Below are 18,845 nucleotides of genomic sequence, written 5' to 3' on the forward strand. Positions count from 1 at the left end.
CGGGCCTTGCTCGATCCAATTCGGGAGTGTCGACGAGTCGGCGATATGGTTTTCCGTGGCATCAGGCCCCCTTCCTCGGGGGGAGGTTTCATTTTCATACCTAATCATAGTGATCTTTCGGTTAGCGACAAGCAGGCAGCAGCAGCAGCAACCGGGCGTTATGGATATTCGTGCATATTGGTCTGGAAGGAAGGGCAGGGCAGAGCCACGGCGACATGATGGCAGCCAAGATGATTCTACTCGCCCTATGTGCGCCTGTGGTGGCTGTATTATTATTGTTTTCCAAGTCTTGGGGGTTTGAATATACCATGAGCTGGTCACGCAAAGTTGGATACACAAATACGACCGACATGGGACCGGGGGTGGCTTTCCACTGCAAACTGCCAAGTAGGGAGCCAAGCAGACTGCAGGGTTGAGGTAATTCTGCGAATACAGGCTTTTGGTACGCGAGAGTACGGCAAAGGAGATCCTCCCGCGTATACGACATGAGCGACAGGTTCAGGGTAGAGAAAATTCTGATGATCTGATTCTCGTCAAGAATGCCTAATAGCTGGTGAGTGAGATCCAGGAAGCATGCAGGCCAAGCGGAAAACAAGACGAGGACAATTAGGCGAAAAGTGTGACCAGGTATCGGCAACGAGCCAATGATTGCGGGGGCCGTTTGTGACGTCTATTATGGCTGGTGAGCGACACACGGGACAAGAGCAGAAGCAGACGGAGGAAGAGATACAAAAAGCAAGAATTAAAAGTAAAACGCAGTCACGCTGACATGTTTGAGGCTGACCTCATCTTATCGTATGGCTTGGTTCTGGTCATGAGTATCGTACAAAGTGCGGTCGGTCGGTCGGCGTTTGATGCGAGAGTAAAGAAAGAATTATGGTACGGAATATGAACAATACGCATCTGGATATGATTCATACCTATGGCCATCAGAAAGAGAAGCAGAGCTGGTTTCTGGGGTGGGCTGTGCTGCGTGACAGGCGCCGCTGGGGGACGAGTAACAATTGCGAATAGGGTTCGGGGGCTAAAAATAGTTGGTGCTGATGATGATGAATTAGGTAAGGCAGGCGATCATTTTTGGAGACCAAGAGTAGGGAAGAAAGACCCCTGACGCAAGCCAAAAACAATTCAAAGAAAAAAGAGAAAAGGTAAGCGCTAATTAGCGACCTCGTCGTTCATACAACGTCCATTCCATACATTCAGACGATCCCGGGGTTCTGGTGGACGGGTCGGCTTCGCTTGGCATTGGTCCCCGGTTTGTTTTGGGCCCTTTGTCGATTATCTGAGACTTGATGCTGATAGTGATGTTGCAGTACGATCCTTCGACAGCGCTGGGGGTGTTGAAAAACGCCCAGTCACGAAGCGGAGAATGGAGCCAGAAATAACTACAATCTATCATGAACCCAAGCGATTAAAGCCTGCAAATGGGACCCTGATTTCGAAATGGGCAGATTGTAATAATAATAAACCTTTTTCGGTAGCGAAGAATTTAGTAGTCTGGACCCCCAAATTCGGCAACCCCCAACCGATGAATAGCACCTAGGCAACTAGATAGGCAGTAGGAGTATTAGGGGGCCCAAGCCATCCATGAGAAGGATGAATCGGCTGCTATGATGACCCAAGAACCGATGGGGAAATCATGGGTCGAGCCGTTGAAAGCCTATTACTCCCCCCGGTGAAAGGAGCCAAGAACGCCGAACGCCCCCGGGACCCCATCGCACTGTAGCATCCAAATTTTGGTTCTGTTCTAGGAATATGTCTCGCTTCGTGTTTGGCGGCATATGATTGTGTCCTTTTTGCTAAGCAGATTCACATTTCTGACATGCAGCGGCCAAAGGTTGCCGCCGGAATAGCAACAACATTTCCAAAAGAGAGGGATTTGGAATAAGAGAGAAGAGAATGAAGAGCGGTGGGTGGTGTTGAAAGCCCAAAGCCCGGCACTGACCGAAGAATCGGCATGACGAGTTGCCTATACAGGCCCTGTAAATATGACAAATGAAAAGTGCCCCACGAAAAAAGCATGCACCCCAGTGAGCGTCAAGCATTAGAAATCTCATGGCATACGGGTTTGTAGAGAGAGAGAGAGCAAAGATGTGATGCATAACGGTTTCTGGAAGCAACGAGCAGATGCCGGACGACGGCGGAAAAATAGCTTCAGTCACAATTTCGTAATCTTACGTTACGGCCACAACTGCGCACTCACTGTACCCGCGCAAGAAGCAGAGAATAGTTGGTTGGTTGGCTGGCTGGTGGTGGTAAGAATTTTGGGACAAGAGTCATCGGCATACCCAAAACAATTGCACCGCCTGTCTTACGCTCAGCCCTATCCCTGGCAGAGCCCGCAGCCCCCAACCAAATTTAGACCTTCTCTGCACCTGCGTGGTCCTTCCATGCGGCGCTACCAACTCTCTTGTAAGACATGAAATGTATGGTCCGTCCTGGACTGGTGGGTATGCTGCGGCCCAGGACTACTTTCCATATACTCCTTTCTGTCTGTCCTTTCCCAAGGACCTGTCATGTACTACTATCTAGGGTATGCAGATAGAATATGACACCCCAAAATTGGTACCACATTCTATCCTTGGCTCTTCTCCAAGTTGTGCTTTACTTGGAACGCTCGAGGCATTCCCATTGGCCCATCTCGTATAGTCACCCCTCGAGGCACCCCTACGCCCACGTTTTGCGGCTCCAGTTGCCGGTGCATGGATGACGGGACCTGCTGCTGAGAAGAGAGAGAGAGGGAGGCTGTAAGTCTCAGGCACCGCTGTGTTCTCATGGCAATCAAGGACCCCGTCTGGTCGGCGGGTGGGTGGGTGTGAAGGCCCGGACCTCGCGTGGCATATTCCTATTCATGTAAAGGCCCAGCCCAGTCCAGTGTTCGACACACAAGTCTATATAAGTCCATGAGAGTTCCTGATGTTTGAGGCCATTCTCAGAACCATCATTCACCATCTTCAACAAACACTACATCAACTACATCAACATCAACAACACCAGCAATCTAATCATCTTTCCTCTCAAGCAATTTGCTCAACTACCAAAACATTATATATCAACCATCTTGAAACATATACTTGCTCAAGTCTCAATCTACTCCAAAACACTTTCATCATAATCGAACAAGTCAAACCTCACTTTTAAATATCACAATGGCCGCTTTCGCTTTCACCAACTGCCCCACTGCCGCCGTCTTTGGCCGCTCTGGTTACAACAAGGACGGTGACGATGACAAGGACGAGCAAAAGTTGTTTGGCCGTTCTGGCTACAACAAGGATGGCGACAATGACGACGATGACAAGAAGAACTTTGGCCGATCCGGCTACAACAAGGGCGGCAAGAACGATGACGACGAGGAGCAATAAACGGCCAACATGAGCCTGCATTTGCATTTAGTCGCCATTGGCCATCACAGTTGAGCACGATATGATTTCGGCACAACTCTTGTACCAACCACCTGTATCACCAGTACCACCAAGTACCACCAACACATCCCTTTTCCTTTGTGGCATTAGATCGGCGTCGGAGAATGGCTTCGTCTTCAAAACTGTACGATAGGACTGGTGTATGATGAGTGTACGATCACCAAGAAAGAAGAACTGGATTCCGGCAACGGCAAAGGGATAGACTGTACCACCAACATGGCAATATAGAGGGCGCTTGGCGAAAAGGTTGGATATACAGGATATACTGGATTAGACATTTGTACAATTTTGGGTATAGATTGTACTTTTATTGGCTTGTTGTTTTAGCTGTACTATTATCCCCGGGGCGTTCCGGTTTTACTTTTACAATCCAATCATTTTCCTACACAAAATCTATATCGCCATTAGCATCAGGACTTGACATCGTTGATTGTATAGAACTTACTTTTCAAAGATGACGCCCAATACCTCTTCAATATCGCCAGCTTCACTACGACCAGTAATGCGAGCCAAGGTGCCCGCGGCATAGCGGAGCTCCTCGGCAGCAATCACAAAGTTGAGCTCATCAAAAGCGTCTTCTGATGTGGTATTGGCAATATAATTCTCCAAATGTTCACGGCATTGTGCCAATAGTTGTCTTTGACGCTCAGTAACGCCGTGGAGATCTTGCTGATTAGTGGGCAGCGTCGTCATGTCTTTGAAAAGGCAACTCAGCCGGTCAGCTACCGCATGGACACCACCGGGATCCTTTGCATCGCCGAGCTTGTTCTGAGCATCTCTGCAGGAAACCAAGACGGGGTTTAGAGCTGAATCCTGGTTCAGCTCGCCCAAGACAGAGGACCGGAACTTTTCGAGGAGTTGTTTGAGCTGCTCCTCTGGCAGGACATCGCGCTTGTTGACTACAAGAAAGCCCTTTCCAACAGTTGAAAGCAGGTCAAGCGTTTGCGCGTCATAGTTGAGATGAAACTTGCTAGACGAGTCTTGCTCAACAGAGACCAACACCACCACTATATCCGACTCCAATGCCTTGGCCCTGGCCCGCCGAATCCCCTCTTGCTCGACCAAGCCAATGGGGGCGTCGTCGTTGCTGGCACTTCTAAACCCAGCAGTATCGGCAAATGTACACAGATAGCCGCGGATATCCAGGTGAGCTTCAACAATATCGCGAGTGGTCCCTGCTTCGCCGGACACGATGGACGCCTCTCTTCCAACGATTTGATTCATGAGAGAGCTTTTGCCCACGTTTGGAGGACCAAGCAAAGCAATGCGGATGCCATTTCTGAGAAGCTCTGTGCGCTGACTGGCATTTTCATGCACATCAATGCTGGCGAGTATGTCTCGGACCTGTCGTGTAACATTTTCGAGCAAATCTATGGGCGTCTCGTCAAAGTGCTGATCTTCCGAAAAGTCAATGATGGCCTCGACCTCGGCTCTGGCCTCAAGCAGTTCTTGGCGCCATGTCTCGTAGGTTTTCCCCAAGGAGCCCGAGGAACCTCGGACAGCTGCGCGGCGCTGCTGTTCGGTTTCGGCAGAAAGCGTGTCACTCAGAGACTCCACCTGAGCAAGGTCGAGGCGATCATTAATGAAGGCTCGCTTTGTGAACTCGCCAGGCTCAGCATAACGAATAGTGCCGGGGCAAGATGCCGGAATGGCGGAGAGCACAGCCTTCACCGTGGCATTTCCTCCATGCACGTGCAGTTCGAGCACGTCTTCGCCAGTGACAGTTTTTGGCGCTGGGAGGTAGAGGACAACGGCATCCGAATCCAACACGACGGTCTGGTCATGGTCAGGTTGGTACAATGTCCTTACTCCGGCAAACCTAGGTTTTGGGATAGGTCTAGTTGGGCATAGACCGTCATATATCTGATGTCGTTGTTAACAATAGCGAGCGAGACCACAAAGTAAAGATGGTCAAGGTACCCTTTTGCATAATGGGCCGGAGACTCGAATGACAGCAATGCCAGCTTTGCCTTGGGCCGAGGACAAGGCATATATTGTGTCGCTTCGATTACCAGCAGTAAAAAACGTCCTACGAGATCCAACAAACGGCTTGCATGGCGTCGATGTCGTTTTATTAGGCCATTCTTTGCAGTGTATGCGGGCTTGAAATGAAGCGTTCCTGACGGCAGGGACAGCCAAGCCCCAGCTACGGCAGAGCGGTCGGCTTGAGCTTCGATTTTTTGTAAGGTACCGGCGAAGCATTGACTAAATGAGGCGATTCAGAAATCCACAGTGCTGCTTCGGTGCTTCAAAGGATACAGAACTCTCTTCCTTGGCAAAGGAAAGACGCGCAATATCCAAGCCGACTTGAAGCTTTCCTGTTCAGGGGCAAATCCTGAGTTCATGTAATAATACAAAAGATGTCAAGTCACTTGACGCTATGATGAGTAAATGTAGAGTATGTAGTTTTGTCAACACTGGATTCTAGATCTTTTACATGTACGTATGTACCGTACTACTGACTTGCTTATAGAGCTCAGTCGCAGTTGCTGCAACCCAGCAATACAGCAGATGGATACCGGCCTCTCTTGAGCTAAAGGAAACGCGCGACTGATGATTGGCAGCTGGTCATGGCTAGACCCCCTGGTGTGGGTCCCGCTAGCTTCACCGCCCGGGCAGATCTGCCTGTTTCCTCGAAATTTTTCTGAATTGTTGCGATGTTGCGGTTGCTAGCGGCGCCCCTCCAAAAAGGCGAAAAAAAAAGTCCCCAAGCTACATACTACGAGGCTGCTTCAATTCAACACTCGACTTTTCGTGTAAAAGACTGCTGATGCATCGCACGGAAACATTTTCTATTTTTCTTCTCAGTACAATTCAGCATCACGCTTTGGTGTGATTTTTCTTCAATTCCATCCAAGTCCAAACGGCCACCAGTACCTCTCGAGTTTTTCTCTACGACCTTCACCAGCCAACATGGCGTCGGACGAGATCGTCTGGCAGATTATCAACCAGCAATTCGTACGCATATGCGAAAGCCCGTCTGCCGTAGCCTCTACTGACCTTTGCAACAACAGTGCTCTTTCAAGCTCAAGACGACCAAGAACCAGAACTTCTGCAGAAATGAATATAACGTGACGGGATTGTGCAATCGGCAATCATGCGTAAGTCCCTTCCAGAACAGGTAGACAGGCATGATCACATACACAAATGCTGACTGGCATCATTAGCCACTAGCCAACTCCAGATATGCAACTGTGCGCGCACACCCTACCAAGGGCACGCTGTACCTCTACATGAAGACCATGTGAGTTGTCCATGGCTTGCAAAGTACAAACGGGGCCGATCTGCTAACTTGCTTTCTTCTAGTGAGCGAGCGCATCAACCCTCCAAGCTCTGGGAAAGGAGAAAGCTCTCTGCCAACTACCAGACGGCTTTGAAACAACTGGACGAGTGGCTGATCTACTGGCCCAACTTCTTGATTCACAAGGCAAAGCAAAGGCTCACCCGACTCACGCAAGTTGCCATACGCATGCGACGAATCGCGAAAGAGGAAGCTCGACTCGGCGAAAAGGTTGTACCCAAGCTTGCTCCCAAGATCCGCAAGAGAGAAGCGACGCGCGAGCGCAAGGCCGAGGCTGCTGCCAAACTTGAACGCACAATCGAGCGAGAACTTTTGCAGAGATTACGAGAGGGTGCTTATGGCGATCAACCCCTCAACGTCAGCGAGAACATCTGGAAGAAGGTTCTCAACGAGATGGAGCGCGAGGGTGAGGGAACAAGAGACAAGGACATGGACAAGGGCATTGCCTCGGACGACGAGGAGGAGAACGAGTACGAGGAAGAAGAGGAGGAAGAGGACGGTGCTGTCGAGTACGTCAGTGATCTTGAGGAAAGCGACGATGATCTCGAGGACATTGAAGACTGGCTCGGCAGCGATCAGGAATCCGAAGACGATGAAGAGTCTGCGAGCGACGACAGCGAGGATGAGGAGGAGCAGCCTGCCAAGAAGCCGGATGCTGGTGGCAAGAGGAAACGCGAAGCTCCTGCTCGCAAGCCCAAGAAGGGAGTCAAGAGAAGACGGGAGATTGAGCACGAGGTTGAGATGGAACCCCGTGCCCGCGAGCTGGCCTTCTAAGGCCGTACGTTGGCCTAGGTTGGGCGACTTTTTTCTTCATTGTATCTCAGGCGTTTACTCAAGATACCAATTGCGCAGCGCAGCTATTGCCATTGCTCCCAAAAAGAAGTATTCGTCAGGACCCATGCGCCGCTTCTTTATTCCTCTTTGTTTGGTGGCGCCTAATCAATGCCCCTGATGATGCGGTTGCCATGTAGGGCCTAGAATTGCGGTTGTCCAATGAAGCATAAATGAATGCAGTTGCTCGAGACTTGAGTGTCTCTTTATTATGGATACCGTACATGCTGGTGGCTGCGGTTTAGGTGACCCAGTACTTAACTAGCGCCTTCGAACCCCCACCATCGACTCGGCATTGATTACCTTGAAACAATAACCATTCAAGCTCAGACACTGCACATAATAATTCATTCTACCTAACTAACCACTTTCCGGCTCGCTTTCTTTCACTCTCGCAAGTTAAAAGACTTTGACTTTGGCAGCAGTAAAAGTCTCAGAACCACGCTCGAATTCCTGACCTGACCACGCCCGTCGTCAACCCACCGTACGATTCGAGGTCTTCAACGCCCCTGAACTGACACAGACCAGAACTCTCGGTGACGTCGAGTCGAGAAAGCCTGGGGATCAGACCTTGCGAGCCGCAAAGAGTGGCAACGAGTCTCGGCCGAGTCTTTTCTTTTTCCTTTGCCAAACTCTATTTTCTGCCCGCCTACGGAGTAGTTGTCGCAGCAGCAGCGGGTAGCGCTGCTCACAACCACCGCCAGCATGTCGTGGTACTCAAACATTCTCACAAACACAACTTCGCGCATCAACAACCTCCAGCGTAGCTTCCTCGGTGGCGAGACGGACGGCGACACCGAAGACGACACCCACGTCTGCCGCGTTCTGCGCCAACACTACACGGAGAAAGGGCGGCCCTTTCCAGGCTGGCTACCGCCCGACCCCAAGGCGCCGCCCCCGGTCCAACCCGTCCTTGCGCAGAATAGCGGTGTCGGCTCACGATATGGCGGCCTCACACAACAAGGAGGAGGAGGTAGCCTGAGCAGCTTGTGGGATAACAACCCGGTTTCGCAGCCACAGGACAGTCAGAGCTTGAGACGAGGCAGGGGAGCGCCACCCCCCACGAGAGGCAACGATCCCAGGAACAACCCGATGAATCCTTTTAATAGCGGCTCAGGCGGTGGTGGTCGTGATGACATACAAGCCCGGCCACTGCCCAGTCAAAGAGCGGGCAGCTATCAGAGCGCAAACATGTTACAGGCACCGGCCGGGGGTTCAGCCGGCGGAAGCGCTCAAGACCGGTTGAGGCAGCGGCTATGGGGAGGTTCTAGGACGGCGAGCCCAGCGGCCAACAGTCCGTTCAGCCCACCACCGCAGCAAAGTAGTTCACGAGGAGCAAGCACAGATGATTACGATTCACGATTTGCACCCGGAGGCACCTACGACCCAAGTGGTGGCGGTAGCAGGGGCGGCGACAAGCCGTTCATGGCTTCAAATTCGCCATGGGCCACGGACGAGAGCCAAATGTATGGCGGTGGAGGAGGTGGCAGTGGCAGATCAGGGGGACTTCCAGGGGCTAATAGAAGGGCGGGCCTTCCCAGTGGTCCGCGCATGAGATAAGGTCACCCCTGATTACTGGTGTTATACTGCCATTGCGACAGGCGTTGGGCGTTTGACACCGGAATATGCGGCGGGACCGTGACTCTTGGACTTCATGTCTAGGTGTAGTTATGTACGTACGTATGTTTTGCGTAGATAATAATGAGCGACGGCCGTAGCTGCCGCTGCGAACAACACCCAGCCAATGGTTCGATTTGTGTAGGCATTATGCAACAATAAAATACAGATAAAATTGAACCATGTTATAGATTCATACTCTAGTCTTCACCTCTCGCCACTTGTCTCTAATATCTCGCCGAGGTCCTACCAATTACAGAGTAGCAGGTATCACGAATGCTGCTGCCTTACCTAGCTGACGCGGCTGGTGTCGTATTCCACGCTTTCGAAGCGAGGTGAAGCACAGTAGATTAGGCCATATACTAGTGAATACGCAGACTAGATGGAGATTGATTGCATGGCTGTACTTTGGAGTACACGAAGGGGGCGGTCAATCTGATGAGCGGCAAAGTTAAGGAAAGAGGTATGCTGTATGTGTATAGTTGTGAAATCCATCCGAGGGTACCTCGTATGCAATGCTTGTGGGGATTAATTTTCTGAAGAATTGAATTCCTCGAGATAGCTTCAGTATATATATGCCTACTAGGTACTAAGTCTAGGAACCAACTGGGGTATCATGCAATGTATGAGAAATCGTATGAAGTAGTCTTCTATAGAAGATTACGAAATACATTAAGTAACTGCATACAGGTTACGGGACACAACAACCTTGGGTGAGGCGTCACACGCTTTTGTATAGGTCCTACCTTACACTACAGCTGAATATGGCGGTTTTCAAAGCCGATGGCGATTTGCCGCGCAATGCGAATGCGCATGACTTTTTGCCCGTAGGATCTCTCGTAGATGGAGCCGCCGCAAGGTCACCCCAAGTAAAAAGTGACTTATGACCAGCAGCAGCTGTGTATGGTCATGTCGGGTATCTATCAGTTATCTATACTACCCCGCTACTAATGTAGTTGGTAGTAGCAACAAACATACGAGCTCGTAGCGGGGCTCCATACATACCTTATGCTGATGCCTTGCGCCTTCGCCGTTACCTTGCCCTCCACTACAGTGGCTCACATGCCATACATTTAGAGCAAACGACCTGGGCACTTGACACGAGTGAAGTCGAACAGTCTGTCTCCTGCACAGGCTCTCCTCCCAAACATATTACACGGCTACACATCACTAGACACCACGAACTTGCGACAGTTCCACCACACCCGTGGGCATTAGTGCCCCTCCGTGAAGTGATGTCATCACCCGCGCCGAAGCGTCCAGGCTCACCATCTGTATGTTGTGTGTTTAGTACCTAATTCAAGAGCTCATCTGGGAATATACTAGATGTAGACAGCTTGACTCAATATCTCGGCGACAAAAAAGAACTGTTTTTACTGACTGCAATACTGCAAAGGGGTCGCTCTACGCCATGTCGGACGACTCGGAAAATGACTACGACACCATCACGCATACAGAGTCGGGTCGTGGTGTCAAACTCCTCTACTCCAAGAGCAAAGTCTATATACACCCAACCCCATCCTCCAAAGACAACATACCAGGCTTTATAGCCCTCTTGCAACAGAAGGGTGTCCGAAATGAGCGTCCCACGTCGTCGAGCTCGCGGGCTTCCACGGCTCCCGCCGCCTCCGATCTCCTGCTTGCCTGGGTTCCCGAGGCCAGTCTGGGCGATGCCGCTAGCATCTACGTCAAGGTCGACCTGACGGATGGAGAGTCGCCGCCCAAGCAGAGCTACCTCGTGCCTCCCATCCCCACCGTGACGACGCATCGCGGCTCCATCGGACACTATGCCTTTGCCATTCCCGTCAGCGCCATCTATTCGTTGCTCGTGCGGCCGCCGAGTCTCGGTTGGTGGTTTGGCAGCGTAGTGGTCAATACTCGGGCTGGAGATAGCTTCCCTGCCCTGTTCTTCCACGATAGCGAATGCCAGAGCACGATTCTACAAAAGAAGAAACGAGCCAAGGATAGTTTTGATCCGTTTGGCGAGCATGGGCAAATGTTCTGGGGTGGTGATGAGGTGCTCAGGTGGCTCAGGAGGTACGTCAAGATCGAAAGGAGTGAAGCGGAACCGAATATCTACTTGGTGGAGCCGAGCAAGGAAGACAGCGAGGCCTTTGGCGGCAAGCTGACGAGCAGCGCGTCGTCGCCAAACGACCGGAGGAACAGCTCGAGGGGTGCCAACATTACAGGTGCCGCCGGAACTGGAGCTGCCGGTCCTAGTGGTCAGGGTGGCAGCGATGCGCAGATGGACCCTTTTACAAAATTCGTCAAGGAGACAGGATGGAACATTATGGAGAAATTCAGCAAGGTTACCACTTTCACCCGGCGGACGGCGCAGGACGTGTTGGAGAATCCAAAGATGCCGCCTCAGGTGCGCCGACTGATGCGCAACCCCGAAGTTCAAACTCTCCAGGAGGAATTTGACAGCGCCAGGATATATCTAGCCAGATGGGCCATGGGAATTGCCGAACAGAGCGAACGTGATAGAAATCAGAGGGTCTGGACCGCCCGTGATGTCTTGGAGTTGGAAGATACCGAGGTTGGAGAATTTGAGCTACTGGAAACCACTGACATGTCCCTCGAGGATCGGAGAAAACCCGTCACTATGAAGGAATGGAACACATTTTTTGACGCTAGAACTGGACGGCTGTCAGTTACAATCGACGAAGTCAAGGAGCGAGTTTTCCACGGAGGGTTGGATCCCGATGACGGCGTGCGTAAGGAGGCTTGGCTCTTCATCCTGGGCGTCTACGACTGGTATAGCACATCGGAGGAGAGAAGAGCACAAATTGCATCTCTGCGCGATGAATACGTAAAGCTCAAGGCTGCATGGTGGGAGCGGCTGATTGATCTTGGTGGTGAAGGTGAAGAGGGAGAATGGTGGAGAGAGCAGAGAAATCGCATAGGTGAGTCGATTCTGGCTCGTGTTGGACCACGTTAAAGAGTGATACTAACAAATATTCCAGAGAAAGACGTTCACCGGACTGATCGTACAGTTCCTATTTTCGCTGGCGAGGATATTCCGCATCCTGATCCCGACTCTCCGTTTGCTGACGCCGGGACCAATGTTCACATGGAGCAGATGAAGGACATGCTGCTCACTTATAACGAATACAATAAAGATCTTGGCTACGTCCAGGGCATGTCAGATCTTCTAGCACCCATTTATGCAGTCCTGCAGGACGATGCGATCGCCTTCTGGGGCTTTCAACGCTTCATGGAGCGCATGGAGCGCAACTTCCTACGCGATCAGTCGGGGATGCGCAATCAACTCTTGACATTGGACCACCTTGTTCAGTTCATCGACCCCAAGCTGTATCTCCACCTGCAGTCGGCCGACAGCACCAATTTCTTCTTTTTCTTCCGCATGCTACTCGTCTGGTATAAACGGGAGTTCAAGTGGATGGACATTTTGCACCTTTGGGAAGTTCTATGGACCGACTATCTCAGCAGTAGCTTTCATCTCTTCATCGCCCTCGCTATACTGGAGAAACACCGCGATGTTATCATGACCCATCTTCAGCATTTTGATGAGGTGCTCAAATACGGTATGTTCGTAAAACTGTAATTATACATTTCTTCGAAAATGTACTGACATTGAGAAATATAGTAAATGAACTGTCAAATACCATTGATCTCGACTCCACTCTCATTCGAGCAGAAGCTCTCTTCCATCGCTTCCAGCGTAGGGTCGAGGCCGTGGACAAGAAGCAAAACTTTCCCAAGCCCAAAACGTCACGGCAGAGTAGCAGCTCTTCGGCGCCGCAAGGGGAGTCTGGAGATCCTTCGGCAACCAGCAACGGAAAGGCCAAGGAGGATGCTGCTCCCAAAGTGATCAGCCCGGAGCTCCGCAAGCTGCTGAGCAGGGAGGTGGAAGTGCTTCCGCGAAAGGTTGTTCAGAAGAAGGGTGACGGGTTTACCGCAGACCTCCGCAGGTAAATCTGTTGAGCTTTACGAGGGGGCAAACGGCGATCATGAAATTCAAAGTAACAAAACTACTGGAAAGCATACCCGGGGCAGGGCATAACGAAGGCACGGCGTTTAAAGATGTCTTAGCAGGCGTACATTTTATATGAACTTTTTTTCATCATTTTTCCAAGTGCGAGTCTTGAAAATTCTTGCTCATCTATCCTTGGCTGGATACATATGTACAAATCTATCTTCAAACGGCAAAACTATCATTACACATGTCATGCAAGTTTTGTTTCATTATAGCTCGTCGTGACTATGTCCCGGGGCAGCCAGGTCAGGCATGGCCATGATCTTGACAATGAGACTTGTCCATCCGGTAAAGTGCTGAGTGCGCTGGCCGCGGCCCGTCTCTGGGTTGTACTGCTCCCAGGCGAAGCCAGTCTCCTCCCAGCTGTTGTATACAGTGTCGACGAGTGCTCCACGAAGGCGACTGTAGAGATCAACGGCCGTGGCTTTGAAGGGGCCGTCTTGGCGCGCAACATTCTAATTGGAATTAGTATCCGTGATGTCAAAGGAATAAAGTGACAAGAAATGAAAGAAATCAACACTTACGTAGAGCTGGACGACGACCAGGTAGTTGATGTTGATCCAAACCGGGCTGCGCCAGTAGTTCTCGTCTGTGCCATAAAGCTCGTTCTTCTTGCTCAAGCTACGGATACCATGGGGACTCCAGAGTTCTTCCTCGTCACCAATGAGCTTGAGAAGGTTGCCGAGCTTGGGGTCATCATGCTTCAGCAGTCCGGTCAAGAAGGGGAACAAGGTGATGTAGCCCTTGTGACAGACGAGCTGGTTCTCCTCAAATGCGTCAATGGTGGCATCGCAGAAGCAGCCCTCCTCCTCTGACCAGTGAAGGTCTACGAGGTTGTGCTCAATATTGTCGAGAACGGTGGCATAGTCTTTGGCATCTGCCTCTTCACCAATTGCAGTGGCAATGGTGTTCAAGGTTTTCGCCATGAGACCGACCCATGACATGAGATCGAGATGAAGCTCACCGGGGTGCGGAGGTTGAGGGCGGGGATAGTCGTCGAGACCGCTGGTCAGGATGTGCTGGACGGATCTGCCGCGCCATCTGTAAGCCTCCCTCGACGAGTGGGCCTCTCGCTCGTAAGACTTGATATCGCCGAACTGGGTCTTCTTGAACCAGTAGAACTGGCGTCGCAGTAGGGGATAGATATCCTGCAGATACTTCAAGCCCATAGAAGGATTGGCGAGAAGGGCACTGTCATGGTGAAGGCCCTGTCGGGAGAGGGTCTCCCTCTTGGATGCTTGAGTTCCATTGGCCTTCTGAAGCTTTTCGAGGAAGTTCTCAATGATCAAGAACAGTGTCGGCGGGTTCGCATAGTGAGGGTACTGAATCTGGAACTCTGCAGGCACCTTACTGCGAGCCTCGTCACCCAGGATCTGCTCACGAGCAATCCAACCATCTTCGTCCATCAGGTTGTACCAGCTCTTGACGATTTCCATGGCCAGGTCCGTGTCCCATTCAATGATGGGCATGAGGTGGAAACCCTCGTCCCAAAGGAATCCTCGGGGAAAGAAAGGCCGAGAGGGAATGCTACTAAAGAGTTCAAAAGGTCCCTCGGCCTGCTCCTGGTGTCGAGCTCTAGCCTCTGCAGTATCCTCCCAGAATCCCTCATTCTCCTCCTCATACTCGGGTGCGTTGGATCGATCGACGACTTGGTTGCCGTAAAAGTATCCGATGCCTCCAGCAAGGTTGGATAGCAAGCTACGACCAAATTTCTGGTACTTTTGGGCATTGAAGGGCTCCAGCGGCGCCAGGACATCGAGGAACTTTTCGCTGAAAGACTCCGTGGTCAACTTGATCTCGCGAGTAAGGTCGTCGCTTGTCACATCCTTGCCAGCAGAGCCGCTGCTGAAGAGAACGTCGAATTCGAACGGGCCCTCAAACACCTTCTGGATCATTTGCACGTTACCCTTCCCGGCATTATTGGAAAGCTGGTAGGTCTGCCACGGAGGAGGTGCATTGTCTGCGCCAAATTCCTCAACAATGCCGTCCACGCCCTGCTTAAGCTGCGTGAATAGGACCTCCCTTGCTCGCCAAAGGTGTTCCTCGGGCATTGCCAATGACTGAACGATTGTCTTCTCCAAGTCGCGCCGCTGTGAGATGGCGTGGTTGCTGTGAGGGTGGTCACCCTTGCCCTTTGTGATGACCATCTTCCATTCACCAAGATCCTCTGAGCTTCCTGTAAGGGTCACATCCGCGTCGAAGCCGAACTCGTCTCCGTCATCTGTGACCTGAATCTCGTCCCAGCGGGGCTCCGAAGTCACGTAGAAGACGACGGTTGTCTTGAGGTCGTCGGGCGCATCTGATCTGGGTTCGCCCTTGATGCGTGCAGCCCAGCTGCCGCCATGAGTACCGCCAGGAATCTTTACAAATGAAGTCGTAATATCAATCTTATTCTGGGTATCGTGGATTGTCTGAACGCCGCCCTTTCTGGTGTCGTACTCGTCCCAGCCATAGCCAGCCATGCCTTCGTTCTGCTCGCAAGTGTATCGGAAACCTGTAGCAAGAGTATCAGAATTGAATTCGCACACCCCATGTGCCATGGACTGACGCAAAGTCCACGGGGAAGACTCACTGTTTTGAACGTCGACAAAGTTGTCAACCTTGGCCCACATCAATCCCGTCATGATGCTCTTGGGCAAGCGAGGCCGGACGCCAAAGTACAAGTTTGGACGGTAGGGACCCCATAACAAGCTCTGGTTGTTCTCGCGAGCGACAGCATCACTCAGAATCGTCTCATCCTGAGCTTCGGCGCGAGCTCCGCTGATGAAGGCATTGCCGGCGACCAGAAGGAGGAGGAACGACAGCAGAGCTGTCAATTGGTCACGGATTGCCATGGCTTTAAGATTGTGATTCCACCATCTGTGTTGCCGACAGTCGCAGCTTCGTCGGTATAAAACAGGGAAAGAAAGGCTGGTTGGATAGTATCGCAAAAAGCCAACCTTGGGTGATTAAAAGGTATAGTGTTGTTCGTTTCTGGACACGGTTTTGGGTTTTTGGAGCTGCGTCAGCGCTTTGGGAGCTTCGTAGGTCCCTGACAAGGTGTACGCAATACCCCTGTAAATCCACGAATACGGTCTGGTTAGCGCAAGAAGCTTCCCCTGATTAATGCCCGCCGCTGTGAAGTAAAGGGACGGGACCGGGAACGGCGGGGCATTTTTGAGTACCGATCTCTTATCGATAATGTATACTGCTACAAATATGTATGGTTGTTTGTCCATGTTGCACCTTGACTTGGCAATACCCGCTATCATGGTTATAGTGATTTTATGATTATGGAAAAAGTATCTCCTGTATCTATCATTACTCCATGCTCCATATATGCCCCATCGTGTCCTGCTCAGCCTATGAAAGAGGAGGGTACCGGACATATGCCGATGGCTGCAAGCCGTGTATGAATGATTTACCTAACGGCCACACACAATACAATAGAAATGTTGTCGTTGCTAAAGTGTCGATGGCTTCTTCGCCTTGGATATGATGAATCCTGATTCATGGAATTGACACTAAGATTTATGGATCAACGGCCAGCGGTGTTTTGGTATACAAATCCTGACTCCAATACTGCAGCTCCAATCCCCGTAGGACTACGAGCACGGGCTCGGGGTAGCACAAAGTATGTCGACTCGACAATGTCCCAAATACATATTCGCTCTCATTATGGTATCGTTTCCATGGTTGTCGTGGATGTAGAATTCGAATACTGGCATGACCACCATAAAGCCAAAGACAGTTGGAAGTTTGCTGTAAGTATTGTCAGCCGTCGTGGCAAACCTATCGGCCAGGACTGAGAGGCCGATTGAAACCTCCCACGCGATTCATGTACTGGCGATATTCGGTTTTCTTCTCCTTCCTGACGCCTCCAACGTTGTTGCCCACAACTTTGGTGTTCTTGGTTGTGCCGAATCCTCCGAATCCCATCATTGCCTGCATGGCAGCCAAGCCATCGTCAACCTCGACTTCCTCTTCTTCTTCGTCCACTTCACCGTCTTCATCCATGGCATCACCCCTGTCTTCACTGGTTGCCCTCCCACGGCTCTCATCCTCTCTGCTAGGACGCGGTACATCCTCGTCGTTCTTACCGACGCGGAATGATAGTGGGGTGTTCCGATCATTCTTGGGACGTGACGGGAGAGGAGACTCGTGTTCCGAACGCAGATCTTTTCTCGAGGTGGCATCTCTCGCTGTTTCTTTGCCAAACCGCAGGTCTTCAGCATCTCTGCTGTCGTGCCGCGACTCCTGCTCGCGGTCATCGCGGCGTCGCCTGTCTGAGTCTCTGTCTCGGTCCCGATCCCTGTCACCATGCTCGCGGTCGCGGTCTCGGTCTCGGCCGTGGCCTCGCTCTCTGTCTCTGTCGCGATACCTGTCGGAGGGCGCATCTCCACGGTCGCGTGCGCCTCCACGATCACGGTCGCGTCTGTCGCTTCTTCCTGGTGATCCTGATCTTGACCTGTGCCTGTGGCTTCTGTCGTCTCTTCTTCTATCATCTCTTCGGTCGTCTCTGCGGTCGCTGCGTCTATCATAGTCTCGTCTTCTGTCGTAGTCACGATCGCGCGGTCCGCGCCCTCCGCGTCGCTCCATGTTGGGTTGTTTGTTCCTTTCCAGTTGAGATATTCGGCAGATTCGTAACTCGGGTGGCTATCGCAGCAGATTATGAAGTGTTTGTGAAGTATTCTTGGCGTTGTGTCGGCGGGCGTTGGGGAGAATAAAAATCTTATAGGGACAAACGGGATGAGAATACAGGCCTTCAAATTCTAGATTGTCGCGGAATGTCGACCGGGAAGTGGGGCCATGCGACAGCACTCGGGTCCAAAATCCACCAACATGGACCAAGTACCAAGCACGCAGCTGCCTTATATGCAAAAGGACATCACTCCATACTTCCTGTCAATTTACCTCGATTTACACAATTTCAAGGTTCAATGTGATGCGATTTCCTCCCGAGCCTAATATTTACTCAGTAAAAATATAGACAAGGCGTGTGAACAGCATACACAGCTTGTGCAATTCTCTGTATGAAGTAACCACTACCTTACCCTAAATCTACCTAGGGGCACGCAGCCAGCAATTGAATGCTCCATGAACCTGGGAAGCGCCATAAGCCAAGATCTGGCACAGAGGTTTTAAACAACCAGCGTGCATATGGAGTGCCTCCGCCCGAGTTCTGGGATGACACATACATTTGGACATCCTGAGAATGTGAACCAAATTCCAGTCACTCTACCAATGTATCTTTCTCCAGGTTTGTAAAGCCACTTCTTTAATCATGAATGGTCATTCGAGGCCTCCTGACGCAGCAAACATCATGCAGACCGATTGGTAGTGGAAAGTGTACCAACTCAATATCGTCGTCTTGGGCGTAGGTATGTGACTCATTTTCACCTATGTCACCAAATAATTAGACTAACAAGTTTGTACAGGTCTCACTGGTAAATTTGCAGCGTAGCGCTTGCTTCAGGCGCATTCAGAGACATAGCCGGCCACTCTGGAGCGTGGCTATTGTGTCGAACGAGTATGGAGCGAGCGTGCAGGATCCAAGACTTCAAGGTTGCTTCACTTGTGCTGTTTTTCGACATGATATAGGACGGATTAAGATCCCAGCTTCTGGTCGTAATGGCCACGTGGCACAGGCAAATTCTCCGGCATGTCCATGGATTATTCGCATTATTGGAAACGG

The 18,845-nt window shown here is 51.2% G+C and overlaps 7 protein-coding genes across 7 annotated transcripts; 4 read left to right on the plus strand and 3 right to left on the minus strand.

Annotated features, from left to right (window-relative positions):
* Positions 1-3,149: 3,149 nt before the first annotated feature.
* Positions 3,150-3,362, plus strand: PFICI_08333 (uncharacterized protein; the record flags this gene model as incomplete). The annotated part of the gene is made up of 1 exon (XM_007836914.1): positions 3,150-3,362. One exon carries the CDS (start codon positions 3,150-3,152, stop codon positions 3,360-3,362), a length of 213 nt encoding a protein of 70 aa, XP_007835105.1.
* A 434-nt stretch (positions 3,363-3,796) lies between these two features.
* Positions 3,797-5,281, minus strand: PFICI_08334 (uncharacterized protein; the record flags this gene model as incomplete). Its single annotated transcript, XM_007836915.1, has 3 exons — positions 3,797-3,815; positions 3,868-5,198; positions 5,276-5,281. 3 exons carry the CDS (start codon positions 5,279-5,281, stop codon positions 3,797-3,799), a joined length of 1,356 nt encoding a protein of 451 aa, XP_007835106.1.
* A 1,054-nt stretch (positions 5,282-6,335) lies between these two features.
* PFICI_08335 (uncharacterized protein) lies at positions 6,336-7,497 on the plus strand (the record flags this gene model as incomplete). Its single annotated transcript, XM_007836916.1, has 4 exons — positions 6,336-6,380; positions 6,437-6,523; positions 6,590-6,666; positions 6,729-7,497. 4 exons carry the CDS (start codon positions 6,336-6,338, stop codon positions 7,495-7,497), a joined length of 978 nt encoding a protein of 325 aa, XP_007835107.1.
* A 762-nt stretch (positions 7,498-8,259) lies between these two features.
* PFICI_08336 (uncharacterized protein) lies at positions 8,260-9,114 on the plus strand (the record flags this gene model as incomplete). Its single annotated transcript, XM_007836917.1, has 1 exon — positions 8,260-9,114. The coding sequence occupies one exon, from the start codon at positions 8,260-8,262 to the stop codon at positions 9,112-9,114; it is 855 nt and encodes a 284-aa protein (XP_007835108.1).
* A 1,468-nt stretch (positions 9,115-10,582) lies between these two features.
* Positions 10,583-13,110, plus strand: PFICI_08337 (uncharacterized protein; the record flags this gene model as incomplete). Its single annotated transcript, XM_007836918.1, has 3 exons — positions 10,583-12,077; positions 12,138-12,719; positions 12,782-13,110. The coding sequence occupies 3 exons, from the start codon at positions 10,583-10,585 to the stop codon at positions 13,108-13,110; spliced, it is 2,406 nt and encodes an 801-aa protein (XP_007835109.1).
* A 270-nt stretch (positions 13,111-13,380) lies between these two features.
* On the minus strand, positions 13,381-16,005 carry PFICI_08338 (uncharacterized protein; the record flags this gene model as incomplete). Its single annotated transcript, XM_007836919.1, has 3 exons — positions 13,381-13,626; positions 13,696-15,665; positions 15,744-16,005. The coding sequence occupies 3 exons, from the start codon at positions 16,003-16,005 to the stop codon at positions 13,381-13,383; spliced, it is 2,478 nt and encodes an 825-aa protein (XP_007835110.1).
* Positions 16,006-16,942: 937 nt separating this feature from the next.
* PFICI_08339 (uncharacterized protein) lies at positions 16,943-17,749 on the minus strand (the record flags this gene model as incomplete). The annotated part of the gene is made up of 1 exon (XM_007836920.1): positions 16,943-17,749. One exon carries the CDS (start codon positions 17,747-17,749, stop codon positions 16,943-16,945), a length of 807 nt encoding a protein of 268 aa, XP_007835111.1.
* Between the last annotated feature and the right edge of the window lie 1,096 nt (positions 17,750-18,845).

This window comes from Pestalotiopsis fici (assembly GCF_000516985.1).
Source record: "Pestalotiopsis fici W106-1 unplaced genomic scaffold PFICI_Scf_5, whole genome shotgun sequence".
NCBI lineage: Eukaryota > Fungi > Ascomycota > Sordariomycetes > Amphisphaeriales > Sporocadaceae > Pestalotiopsis > Pestalotiopsis fici.